Genomic DNA, 14,235 nt, shown 5'->3' with positions numbered 1-14,235 from the left:
CAATTTCTCTGCAAACTGCGCTCTCTACAGACTGAATTTCTAGCCCTCCATCTCTGACCCCAGCAAAGCGCTGGCCACTCTCTATGGTTCAACTCCTGTCCCTTTTCCACCAGGATCTCTTCCAAATTCCAAAGAGGCTATAGGACCTACAGTCCCACCAGGCACTAGCTAAGGTGTGCAGGGGGCTGTCCTGGGCCCACAGGGGTTGTAGAGAAAGTATCCTAGGCCCAGTGGGGACTAAGATGTACAGAGAAAGTGGCCCAGCCCCACCAGAGACATGACTAAGGTGTGCAGAGAGGGTGCTTCCCCCTTCCCCAGGGAGGAAGTTCTCAGCACCAAGAACTACATCATCAGACGATCCACGGTGTGAGGCAGAGGAAGAGGCCGCAGAATGTCCAGTGGTGGACCTGCCAGTCAGGAATTCCCCGCTGCTTCGTTGGAGACAGAGTTGGTTGACTAAGCTCTTCCCAGCGTGTGGCCTTTCTGGAACTATCTAGCCACCAAGGGTCAGAAGCAGGCCTAAGCTGTGTGAGCACAGCCAGGGAGATCAGGAAGACTGTGCTGGTGAGGGAGCACTGCACCTGAGCTGGTGGGCCCTCCTTCCTAACAGCATCTCTGCGTCCGCCCTCCTCGCCCAGCCCCGCAAGTGCACTCAGGGCTGGGGATGACCTTCACCTTTCTTCTGACCACAAGAGACAAAAGGGACCGCACAGGGCTAGAGGTAACCCTAGCAATGTGACCAACAGTCCCCGTTACAGAAAGCCCTGCAGAACGGGCCCAGAAGACAGACGTCTCTTCTTTCGTCACAAGATTAACAGACCCGAGCAGTGTGGGTGACTCCTGGTGTCTGACGAGGCTCCTGGACTCTTAGCAGCATGGCCTCTCCTTAAGTAAAATACAACCTTCCTGACAAGAGGGCTTTCTTCTTCCTATTTTTAAAGCTAAGTAAGGCAGCAACAAGCATATCAAAGACACTTAATACATATTAGGGATTAATCAATATTACTTTCAACTTCTTACAGGTAACTCACACCAGAGACTTTGGAAAGACCATTTCAAGAGCAAGGTGCTGCAGTGGGATCTGAGCGAGTGGCACACGCAGGTGGCTGGGGAAGCAGGGAAGGCTGCGGGAAGCCGTGTGTGTGCCTCCCTGAAGGTCTGGCCTACCCCTCTGCCCGCTGGAGGTGTGGGGCTGGACAGTCCCAACCAAGTGCAAGACTAGACCAACCAGATGACCTCAGCAGGTGGCCGCACAAGGCCTCTGAACCCCTCAATGGAGCCCAAGCCAGGTGGAGGGCAAGTGACAGCTGTGGAGCCCTGCAGCCACCACACCCTGGGAACTAGATGGCTGGGTGGAGACCTCGCGTAGGAAGCTGACAGTGCGAAATGCAAATTAGGAGACTTGATCTTATAGCGAAGTCAGTCCAGGGCACCAGGGTCAGTGCTCAGACCTTTGCTGGGGCAAAGGTGGAGAGCAGGCATTCTTGTGTGTCCCCAGATTCATTCTGTGACCAGGGACCACCAGAGAACTCTCAAGAGGGTCCCTGCCTGTGAGGTATCCCTGACGACAACTGAGCAAAATGCAGCTCATCTGCTACATGAGGCCACGTAAGGGCACAGACCTACCTTTCTAGGTCTGTTTCTGTATTCGATTAAAAAAAAGGCGGTTACCGTCACTAAGGACATTTTACATGGAACCTCTGATTTAGTTAGGGCTCCCAGGTTTTGAAGATCCTTCCCCAGGCCCTGTCAAGCCCAGAGAGGAGTTGAGACTTTGGCATCAGCACCAGGCAGGTACTCAGACACGCAATCACCCCTGAGCTACCACATGCCTGAGGTCGGTTTCTTGCTATCTATAGCTGTGGGCCTTGGACCTGGAGGCTCCCTGGCTGTTGAAGAGCAGGTCAACCCTGGTAAGGGGGTCACCTCGGGTCCTAACCTTCGCACAACCAGCCCTGAGCTCCTGCATGTCATCGAAGGTCTCCCGTGCTCTGGGCAGGGACAGGCATCCCCTTAAGAGTCAGCATGCTGCCTGGCCCATGGCAAGAATAGTTTTGGATTCAAAACACAGAGCTCTTTCCACTAGACCACAGTGTCTTCAAGATTCTTCTTTGGATCCTTCCTAACTGGGTCATTGCCCAGTCCCTGGGCTCCCCAGTGCTGGGTCACAAGCAGCTATATATTGGGTACAGGCAAACCCCCCATGGCCTATCACAGGGACCTTCTGTCCTACACTGGGCTCTGTAGTACCATGGGGGCCAGGAAGGCAGCTTGCCCAGAGGACACCAACAGGACAACCCCACTGCAATGCTGTCAGAACAGGGTGACAGGGAACAGAGAAGACACCAGCTGTACCCTGCTTGCACACATGTGCACAGTGCACACATATGGTGTGTGGCACCACCATCTCCCACCTCTTGAGGCTGGTCTGCCCCAGGCTGGCAGTGAAGATCTTGGTGTGAGTTTGAGGCCCAAAACCTCGGTTTGCCTGGAATGAACAGATCACCCTGTTCCTGGTCCTGGGCAGCAGGCTGTGTGACAACCACCAGAATGAGAAGCCCTCAGGCCTTCAGGAATGGAGAGACAAGAACAGCGGCTTCCTGGGGAGGATTATCGATAAGATTGCAAAGCAAAACTGAAATATTCTTTGGAGAAGATAAGATTAAAACAGCCGGAATCTTAGTGCCATGAAGGCAGATCTGTGCCTATCCTCCTCACTGACATGCCCTGGAGAAGGGTAAGAGTAGGCAATGTCAGGGCATCAGCACAGAATGCAAAATTGGGGGTCGGGGAGAGTGAGAGGAAGATCAAGGAGAAGAAAGGATACAAAGGAGAGAAAAAGGAAACAGGCAGAAAAGAGGGAGGAAGGAGAAAAGAAAAAAGAGGGCAGGGTCAGCTGGAGCGCTGACACCCTGTGCGTGTCCTGGCACCAATGGCAACTCCCAAGACAAGCAGGTATTACTGCTGGTTTTACTTTTGACTTTTATGTTCTGAAAGAGACAAAATCACAAGAAATCTGAGGACTTAGAGATGAAAACAGCTGCAGAGCATTCTAGCTTCTGCCATGTCCCACAGCTAATGTCTATAGAATATCTTACTGATGCTCTGACAAATGCGCAAATGCAGTTCAAACCACAACAAATAATTTTTATCACTAATCTATACCAAAGACTCAGTGTCGGTATCTGGGGAAGATTTGAGGAACCCCCTGCCCTTAGTCCCTCTATCCTGTGGCACAAAGGGGTGCTTAGTAAGACTTCCTTCCTTCCTTAACTCATCCAAGGCAGTGGGCATCTATGTTCACGTTCTCTAGCCAAAACAGACTCTCCCCCGAAGGCCAACTTGTGAATACACTTCAGCCCTTCTATGGACAGAGTGCTGAACCTGGGCACAGGGTAGGCAGGCCCCTCATGTCCCTGTGCCCAACTGCTGCCATGAGAAGCCCCACCCATAGGGCAAGGGTTCAAAGACTGGACTTTCATCTAGTGACTACAAGCAAACACAGCATAACTGGACTGAAATGTGACCAGGTAGGTCTGGCTGTCTAAGTAGCTGAGCTGATCTGAGCAAGTGCTGCAGTACTGCCCGAGGCCACCACAACCTGTGCAGGCACATGAGCCAAGCAGAGGTGTCCTTCAACTTCGCTGTGCCCTACGGTGGAAAAGGGGGCCAAGCCGAGATGAACATTCTCTCCTGTGGAGACTCAGGCCAGGGCGGGCAGGGATAGGAGGAGAACAGAAAGATCTGAAATCAGATCCCACCCCTGCTGCTTCAGCTGCTATGGGACCCTGAACATATTCTGTGACCTCAGTAACTCAACATCTCTATTGCAAAAATCAGGTATCTTTTCAGGGCTGTGTGGGTCCCCAGCCTGGCTGTATGTAGTAAGTGCTCACTACATGTGGCAGGGCTGGCACTCCCGTCTACAGGCTCCTGGACCCCACAGGAGCAGGATGGGCTTGTCTGAGAAGACAGGTGACAGTGGACACACACAGTGGCAGGGCTTGCAGAAACACCGAGGGGGCACGTGCCAAACCAGAAGGCAAGACTGGAATAATTCAAATACACCACAAAGTAAGGCTCCTCCAAAAGACCGATAGGAAAACACGCGAATCTGAACGGCTTTGGGAGGTGGGTGGGGTGGGGGCGCCTGTGTTTATGGAACAAAAATAAGGAGACCGGCCCATGCCCAGCAGCTGACCCATCCCCACTGACTGGAGGCTGCGCCTGGTCCGCATGCCCTGCCATGCTGTGCCCCAACCCCCAGGCTGTGTATATGGGACACGGGGAGTTAAAAATAATCTGAGGAAAGCCACCCTTTCTTCCCTAAATAGCTACTCTTGGGATGATTAAAATAGGAAGAACAAATGTATACATCTAATTAATCATTCTGTTTGCCACAGGCGTACTCCGCACTGGGCGCTATGCTGGTCAGACATCAACCTTCTTCCTCCTGCTCCCCAACCTGCTACTGACCTCACGAAGTCCTCACACACAGGCCTGACACCTGGAAACTGGCCCTTCGGCCTGGCTCCCTTCTCTCCTCCACCAAGGGGCCAGGGAAAGAGAGGAAGACGCACATGTGACTGAGGCACAAAGGTGAGAGCCGTCAATACATTCGAGGTTACCAGGCTCCTGTGAGCAGTGCACTTCTAAAGACACCCTTCAAGGCCCTGCTACCTCGGCTCTTGGTGTGTGTGAGAATATGGCTGGAAGACCAGAGTGCCCTGTCCTCGGGCAGCGATCAGGGGACAAGAGCAAGTAAGACGGGGACAAGAGCAAGTAAGACAGGAACCTTGCTGAGCCAGGACACAGAAGGGCAGCCCATCCAAACACCCTCTTCTTCACCACCAGCATCACCAACCCCTCTGCTGCTGGTTGGCCTTGTCACCAGCACCACAAGGGCCCAAAGGGTGGGCTCTCCAGGAGGACTGCTGTGCTCGTACCAGCTCGTGGCTCTGCGGCTTGCCCTGCAGCTTCTGGTGATAGTCGAAGGTGAGCCTGTCCAGCACCGCCTGCTCCTCCTCATCCACAGTGGCCATGGAGCGCTCCTTGTTGATCTTGTCAATGTCGATGGGTTCCTCTCCCTCCAGGATAGCATTCCACCAATACTCGCCCACCTTGCTCAGGTTCACCTGGGGACAAGCAGGGCAGAGACCTGCATCAGGGTCAGGAGATACAGGACAGCCAGGGCTGGGGAAAGAGCATAGCCTGCTGAGGGACAGTCGCCTAGCCTGAGCCCAGGCCAACTGCACAAAGGGTGGTGGCGGACAGGAAGGGGTGCCAGGATCCAAGGCAGCATCCTCTGGTGTATCTGCTGCCTGTGCTAACACATCACAGTGAAGAGCTAGGGTAGAGATGGGGCGTTTGAGGGCACTGACATTCTGGTAAGTGCCTTTGTCCTTCTTCACCAGGCCCTCGATCCTCAGAGACAGGATAGTGCCCACACCAAGTGCTCACCTTGCCCACTCTCACTGAGAGACGATGTTTGCCAAGATCCCTGATACACCCCCATACCAGGATCTGCCCCAGGCCATCCCAGCCTGCCACCCGACACCCACCACAGAAGGCCTCGCTTAGCTCTTATCAACCACCTCTCCCTTCAGTGATCTTTCTTGTTTCCGTGACCTGCCCTCTTGGGAAGAAGCTGGGAACTTCGAGGGCTCAGCCTGATGCACCACAGACTCTCCCAGGGACTCCTCACCCCCTCGACCAGAGCACTCCAGGGGCCCCAGCCCACTTCCTCCCTGGGCCAGGCTTGCTGCATGACAGGCCCTCCAGCCCCAGGCCTTGAACCTCCAATGGCTGGTGAAGGAGAAGCCACCATAAAGAGCCACTCCAAACCTGGTCTGAGCCTGCTTGGGCACCACTGTGAGGATGGCACAGATTCACCCCTGGTCAAGGGAACCAGCACTCACCCACTCACGATGCAGCCCTGTATTGGGGTCTGGGAAATTCATGTCATTACCACAAAAACCCAAAGACAAGTAGAACGGCCGCACGGGAGCAAACATGAGAGGCGTTGTATGAGGTTGGTGCCCAAGTGCCCCTGGCTATTTGGCCTGTTGCAGGGACACAGGGGAATGCCCAGGCCATACCATCGCCCATCATCAGTGGTCATGGGGTCACACAGACAGCAAGGATACTGGCTGCATGCTCTGTGGTCAGTGCTAAGCTCATCGGGAAATTCTTGGGTTTGCTCACTTTGTCCTAGAACTGTCCATTCTTTGATGGGATGAAAACACTAAGTTATTCATAGAAAAAGGGAAAAGGCAGCAAAGAGCCAGCAAGCAAGAACAGCTCTCACCCACGGAGGTGCAGACCACCAGGAGGAGACTTACTGACCAGGTAGGTGAACCCTGACAAGCTACACTCAGGGTAATGTTGACAGCTGGGAGGAGCACTGGAGGCTCTGGCATTCACAGGCTTGAAAGCAGTGTCCTAACGCAGCATCTCCTGCCTCTCTACCTCCAAGCCCTGCTGCCCAAATCCACCACCACCACAGAACACACTCAGTGCCTGACCCTGCCGAGCCAGGGGTTGGTCCCAAGAATGCTCTCTACTAATGAGGAAGGTGGGCACTGATGAGGTGTGGGAGGGCATGCAGTAGAGATTTCCCACTATTGGGAAAAGACAAAAAGCTGCAATCATGATCTGAGATTTCTGGCATCTCAGAAATCTTCTCCTTGTCTGACGTTCCCCGCACAAACAAGGGGAGTTGAGAGCAGGGGGTGCCTCCCCGCCACGCCGCCAGCTCTGCCCAGTAAATGATGCTGCTCTGCCAGTGCCCAATTTCAATTTAGAATAAAGTTGCCATTTCCAGATACTCTGCTTAGCTGGCTTGTCACTGACTTTACAGTCAGGGGGAACCTGACTCGCCCTCAGGGACCCCAATGCTGAGAACTTCACCCTGTCTTATAGAGCTCACGCGACGAAAAACCTTCCAAGTGGAAGATACATTGTTTTCCCTATTCCAGGAAAGACTCTGAGGAACTGTACACCTCTGGAAAGAAGAGACCCTTTAAGTTTTTTACTTTTATCTTCACTAGTAATTAACATTATTAAACTACATATCAAGTCCTGTAAAATGCATACCATTATCTGTTTTTAAAAATAAGGACAAACCCTCGGAAGTTAGGGCCTTTCCTAGATAGCCCAGCATGGAGAAGCAGGACAGAGCCACACTCAAGCTAACAGTCCCACCAACAGCACTACAACACCAGGGGATCAACCCGCATACTAGCCAGGGGACTCTGCCATTGCTCTCGGGCCTTTTTATACACCCCATGGGGTTTCATGGTCCAGGTCCAGACTCACACCCAGACTTTAGGGCTCTGTGGGCACAGCAGGAGACAGATCTAAAGATAATGAACCTATCCCCAGAACGAGGGAAGGGGCTCACCCCTGCATCCTGTGTCCACAGGTGTACCCAACAAAAATCAAGAGGAGGCTGGGCAAGGTAGCTCAGGCCTGTAATCCTAGCGCTCTGGGAAGCCCATGAGGAAGGACTGCTTAAGGTCAGGAGTTTGAGACCAGCCTGAGCAAGGGTGAGATCCCGTCTCTACTAAAAATAGGAAAAATTAGCTGGGTGTGGAGGTGCATGTCTGTAGTCCCAGCTACTTGGGAGGCTGAGGCAGGAGGATCACCTGAGCCCAGGAGTTTGAGGCTGCAGTATCCAGGCAACAGAGTGAGACCCTGTCTCAAAAAAAAAAAAAAAAGGCCGGGCGCGGTGGCTCACGCCTATAATCCTAGCTTTCTGAGAGGCCGAGGCGGGCGGATTGTTTGAGCTCAGGAGTTCGAAACCAGCCTGAGCAAGAGTGAGACCCCATCTCTACTAAAATTAGAAAGAAATTAATTGGACAACTAAAAATATATAGAAAAAATTAGCCGGGCATGGTGGCGCATGCCTGTAGTCCCAGCTACTCGGGAGGCTGAGGGCAGGAGGATCGCTTGAGCCCAGGAGTTTGAGTTTGCGGTGAGCTAGGATGACGCCACGGCACTCTAGCCCGGGCAACACAGTGAGACTCTGTCTCAAAAAAAAAAAAAAAAAAATCGAGATGAGTCCTGAATTACTTTTTCATCAGAAATATTTGATCTGTAGTTAGATTTCATAAAATTTACAATTGAAAGAATAGATCCAAATGCTCCAAAATACTTAATTTTCTAGTATCTAAGTCAAGCAGTTTTAAAATTAAAATTAAAAATTCAGTTCCTCATTGACGTGAGCTACACGTCAAGTGCTCACTCAGCCGCCACACATGGTTAGTGGCTTCCATACTCGCCAAGATGGCTATCCTTGCTCACGTACATCACCATGTGTTCTAAAATACACTAGATGTGAGCCCACTTTGTTTGAAAAAACATTTTTTAAATTGAGGCAAAATTTATATAACGCGAAATTTACCATTCAAAAGTGGACAATGCGATAGCATTTAGTACATTCACAATGATGTGCAACCATCACCTCTATCTTGTTCCGAAACATTTCATCACCCTCAAAAGAAGCCCTATACCTATTAGCAGTTGATCCCCAATTTGCCCTACGCCTTCCCCTAATAGCCTCCCTCCATCCAGCCCCTGGCAACTATTGTGTCTCCATAGATTTGCCTGTTCTGGACATTTCACACAAATGGAATCACACAGCATCTGTCTTTTTGTGTCTGGCTTATTTCACTTGGCATAATGTCCTCAATGTTCATCCATGTTGCAGCATGAATCAGAACTCCATTCCTTTTCCAGTCCCAGCAAAACAATAAGACCTCATCATTACGAAAAATAAAAAAAATTAGCTGGGCATGGTGGCATGTGCCAGTAGTCCCAGCTCTTCAGGAGGCTGAGGCAGGAGGATTGCTTGAACCCAGGAGTCCAAGGTTGCTGTGAGCTACAATGGCACCACTGCACTCTAACCCAGGAAACAGCGAGACCTTATGTCTAAAAAAAAAAAAGAAAAGAAAAAGAAACAAAGAAAAAGAAGAAAAAAAGAACTTCACACATTTTAAGGCTGAATAATATTCCATTAAATGGAATATTATGTATGTTTATCCACTGATGGACATTTAAGGTGTCTCCACTTTTTGGCTACTGTGAATAACGGTGCTATGAACATTCATGCACAAATATCTGTTCAAGTCCCTGCTTTCTATTCTTTTGAATATTTACCTAGGAGTGGAGTTGCTGGGTCATATCGTCATTCTATGATTAACTTTTTGAAGACCCACCGTACTGTTTTCCACAGCAGCTGCACCACTTATATTCCCACCAGCAATGCACCAGGGTTCCCATTCTCCATATCTTACTCAATGACACTTGTTATCTTCTGTTTTTTGATTACAGCCATCCTCATGGATGTGGCTGTCACCACTGGTCCTTTATCCTGACTGCATGCAAACAGGCCTGCCTCCTCTATCTTCTGGCACTGCTCTGTAACCCAGTGGCCTGCCTTTAGCCCTGAGAGAGCAGACAAGACCCAAGGTATCTTCTATAGAGGTTCTCCTGAAAGCTCTGGAAGACCAAGGTCTCATTTGCAAAATTTTATTAATCCTGCAGGGCCATTTTCTGACACCTCATGCGGGATGCAGTGCCAAGAGGACACAGGTAAAATGTTCCCGGGATGGAGTTCAAGGGTCCCTGTCTAAAAATAACACCTGTGATGAAGTAGTCTGATGGTTTAACATTTGGTTTTCTTTTTTACTTTAATATTTTGTTACTTTTTTAAAAGTCGGGTTTGTGGAGAAATAGTTTGCACATAGTAAAACTCACCCTTTTGAGATGACATCTCCATGAGCTACGATCAACCCATACCTCAAAAGCCCCACTTCCCTTTGCCCATGATGCTCGTTTTGCCATCTAGCATGTGTCTGTGTTCAGAATGTCTCATACATGGAATCACACAGCGTGCAGCCATGTGTGCATCTGCTTCCTCCTCTGAGCACGGGGGCTCTGACACTTGGAAACACCATGCTCCATAATACGGGAAGCCCACACCCCAGCTCATCCAGTGCTTGGTGCTGTCTTTTTAGCAGCCATTCTAACAGGCGTCAAGGGGCATCTCATTGTAGGTTTTTTGGTGTTTTTTTTTTTTTTTTTTGAGACAGGGTCTGACTCTGTTGTTTAGGCTGGAGTGCAGTGGCGTCATCATAGTTCACCGTAGCCTCATACTCCCGTGCTCAAACGATCCTCCTGACTCAGTCTCCTGGGTGTACCACCAGGTTGGGCTAATTTTTTTGTATTTTTTTGTAGAGACAGGATCTTGATATGTTGCTCAGACTGGTCTCGAACTCCTGGCCTCAAGCAATCCTCCTGCCTCAGCCTCCCAGGATTACAGGTGTGAGCCACCGTGCCTGTCTCACTTTTTTTTTTTTTTTTTTTGAGACAGAGTCTCACCGTGTTGCCCGGGCTAGAGTGCCGTGGCATCATCCTAGCTCACAGCAACCTCAAACTCCTGGGCTCAAGTGATCCTCCTGCCTCAGCCTCCTGAGGAGCTGGGACTACAGGCACGTGCCACCATGCCCGGCTGATTTTTTCTATATATTTTTAGTTGTCCAATTAATTTCTTTCTATTTTTAGTAGAGACACTCTTGCTCAGGTTGGTTTCGAACTCCTGAGCTCAAACAATCCGCCCGTCTCAGCCTCCCAGAGAGCTAGGATTACAGGCGTGAGCCACCGCGCCTGGCCTCACTGTGCTTTTGACTCGCATTCCCCTTTAATGACTCATGATGTTGAGCTTCTCATGTGCTTATTGGCCATCTCATTTTTTTAACATTTTGTTTGGAAATAATTTCAAGCTTAAATTTGCTAGAATAAGAGAAGTATAAAGATACCCATACAGGAATTTAGCAGTTGTGTGTCTGTATACAAGTAGCTTGCTGTGCATTTGTAATGTATGTATAATATATAATAACATAGTATCTTCTCTGAACCATTTAAAAGAAGGTTGTATCCATCATGGCCCTTTGCCCCAAGTTACTTCCTAAGCATAAGGAAGTCCTTTTATGTTTTATGGAACACGGTTCAGTCTAGGGTCCTTACTGCATCTTGGAGGTCCTGTCTCCTGTAATTTGGGACACTTTACAGCATTTCTCTTTCCTCAGTGTCCCCTCCTGATTAACTCAAGTGTGCAGGCCCAGCAGGACTTACATATGTCCCACCTGCAGGCACATGACATCCACACCCCCTGGTGGGTGGCTATTCACTCAGGTCACTTTGCCAAGATGAAGTCTGACCTCTCCACTATAGTTACTGGTTCTCAAACACTGTCCTCCATGGAACCCCCTGGCACAGCACTTGCCTGGTCCTATTTCCCCCACAAGGGCTAGAAAATACTGACTTTCTGGCTCCAATGCCTTCACACAGACCAGTGGCTTAGATGCCTTACTAAAGCAAGCGTTTTCTCTGCAATCTATTTGCTGTCAGTACTGACTCCTGGATTCCTGACCTCTCAATGGCTTATAACTCATTACCATCCTTAATTATGCTGGTTTCAGATGGTCCCAGACAAGGTTGCTGGAGGTCACTGTGACCTTGTGGCACCCCATCACTTCCTTGGCATGCTCTCACTTTTCCAGCATAAGATGTTCCAGGTTCCTCTTGTATCTTACCCAGTCCCAGCCCTATAATCCATTTCTCTGAGGAACCCCAGACTGCAGGCTGAACAGTGTTCCCAGTATGTCCTCACAGAAACTTCAACCTCAACGTGAATAAACTTACCTCAGCATCCCCCGATCTGTGCTGATGACTCACCAGCATTTATATCCCTTTCCTTCCTTAGTAACGGAACCTCATTTCTATTCAGGGAAGCAATGTGCCCAGTGAGGACGACTTTACTCCTCACAGCTGCCCGTGTGATCAAGCTTGGGCCAATGAGGCCTACGGGAACGTTGTGGGATGTTCCTTCCGGGAAGGCACCTCGGAACGAAGGCAGTAACGGGGTGAGACAACAGAACGTGGCGGAGGTCCAGGGCACCTGCTCAGTGCCTGCTGCTAGGGGAATGCGGGCCATGCTGGAGCGGACCCGACTTCTCAGGACAGCCACAAGTCAGCACTGTTATGGGCCATCTCCTGGTTTTTAATGTTATCAACTATTTCCTTGAGTTTAAAAATTAGAAACAAAATTAAGACGTTGTATAAGCCAGACAGGACATGCCATGGTCTGGGTGTGGCTGGAAGGCCCAGGGGCTCCAGGCAGAGGGGACAACAAAGCAATGCTGAGCTGTGTTCCCTCTCCTCCCGCCACACAGAAAGGAGGAGCCTGCCCCAACCACAAAGAAACAGCATCGGCTCCGCTCTTCTCGGCACACTGCTTCCACTCACGCTGGAACAGGCTGTCTCAGGCTACCGCCTTCTGTTGAATCCCCAAGCTTCCGCTCTTCCCTACTAGAATAGATGTGAAGCATTCCGATTCCCCCTGAAAAACACTGAGGACTCTCCACAGTGATGGCGTTTGCACTGAAGGCATGAGGGCTCATGTTTCATTTTACATTCTAATTTCCAGGCTTTGGGCTCTTGCCAAAATGCCGAAGTAATTTAATCTGTAGTTTCCACTCTGAATTTATGAAGAAGTATGTTAAGTAATCCATAAGGACAGCCTCACGGGGCCAGGAAAAGTTGCCAAGACTCTGGATGGTGGCTCACCAATGAGGAAAAGTAGACAATAAACCACTCATCCTCACTTCATCCTCACAATTGTTCCAAGAGGAACAATTGGTGGTATCTAGATAAACTAGCAAAGATAAATGAAAATTAAAACTCCACTGTTGGTGGGAACATGGGGAAACAGTTACACACGTCATTGGCAACACCCCAGAAACAATTCATCCTCCAGGGAGAACCACATGGCAACAGCTCATAGACCGTAATTGCCCTGGAATTCCACTTTTGAGAAATAATAACCTAAATTAAGGGGGAGGGGTGAATGCAGCTTGTACAAAAACACTCGCAGGGTTCAAAATCATAAACAAATACACTACAGTGAGTTTTAAAGCCTGAGCTTCAAAGTCCAACTTCTCAGAAAATACTTTAGAGCTATTTCACTGATTTTCAATGACTTGTGTGTGCATTATGTCAGTACACAAAGAGGCGTATGTGGAATGGCATTCAACTCACATACAGCTACGACAACCATCTCAAACACAGCCGTGTCCAAGAGCCTCTGCAGCAGAGGGTGGCCATGCCTGCCTGCAGCTGCCCACAGCAGCACAGAGGGCAGCCTGTCAGCTCCCCCGACTGCAGGAAGAAACGAGGACAATGCGCAAATCAACTGCCTGGCTTCTGGGACTGAACGAGCCATCAGGAAAAGGAGCTGGTGCCGTTGCCACGGCTGATTTTATATCTCAGTAACCAAGAAAGGAGCTTGCCTCAGTCAAGAAATCTTATTTAACATTCTGAAGCGTGGGAGCGAGGGAGGGAGGCAAGATCTATCATACGGTTTTAGCTGCCACCCCTGCCTGCCCTGACTGGCTGATGTGGGATCCACAACACAAGGAGGAGGTTGCGTGGAAGGCAGCTGCGAAGTGAGGGGCACGTCTGCACTGGCCTACTGGGAGGTCAGAAGGTCAGAAGCTCTAACCAGGAGTCTGGGGACAGACATGGGGGTAAGAGGTGGCAGCAGAGCTCCGGATGCCATCTCTCTCCATCCCTCTTGTCTCATGAGGCCGGGCTGCACAGCTGTAATGTGACGGGAGCCCTGCCTGCACTAGTGTTCTGGGGCTGCCCTAACATAGACCTAACCATAGACCGGGGACTTAAAGCAAGACAGATGCATTCTCTTCCAGTTCTGCACACCAGAGCTTGGAAAGCAGGGCCATACTCCTGCGGAGACACTAGGGGAGGATCCTTCCTGCCATTTCCAGCTTCTGGTGGCTCCAGGTGTTCCTGGGCTTGTGGTTGCATCCTTCCCTCTCTAGCCCATCTTCACCCAGCCTTCTCTCTTCTGTGTCTATCTGTGACCTCTTCTGTTTCTTATAAGGATGGTTGTCACTAGACTTAGGGCCCACCTGGATAATCCAGGATGCTTTCATCTTGAAATCCTTAATCACATCTGCAAAGATCCTTTTTCCAAATAAGGCTACATTCACAGGATATCTTCTGGGGCCCTTTAGACCAGAGCCCTCAACTTACTTTCCTTAACCACTCCCAGCACCTGCACAGGGTTGGGCGCTTAATGGTAAGAAACCAACAAACATCCGGAGATCAACCAGACTAGCATGCTCAGCCTTGTCTGAAGGATGAGAAATGAAG

At 50.1% G+C, this 14,235-nt stretch overlaps 1 protein-coding gene across 1 annotated transcript in view; it reads right to left on the bottom strand.

The window, feature by feature from the left end:
* Window positions 1-14,235, bottom strand: part of NUDCD3 (NudC domain containing 3) — a 91,645-nt gene that overhangs the window by 2,745 nt on the left and 74,665 nt on the right. Inside the window, exon 5 of the mRNA XM_012646968.1 lies at window positions 4,947-5,135. Within this exon, the coding sequence (XP_012502422.1) occupies window positions 4,947-5,135 (189 nt within the window). The remainder of the gene's footprint in view (window positions 1-4,946; window positions 5,136-14,235) is intronic.

This window comes from Propithecus coquereli, unplaced genomic scaffold (genome assembly GCF_000956105.1).
Source record: "Propithecus coquereli isolate 6110/MARCELLA unplaced genomic scaffold, Pcoq_1.0 Scaffold252, whole genome shotgun sequence".
In the NCBI taxonomy this organism is placed as follows: Eukaryota; Metazoa; Chordata; class Mammalia; order Primates; family Indriidae; genus Propithecus; species Propithecus coquereli.
The sequence above is the reverse complement of the archived record's forward strand: the minus strand, read 5'-3'. Positions and strand labels throughout refer to the sequence as shown.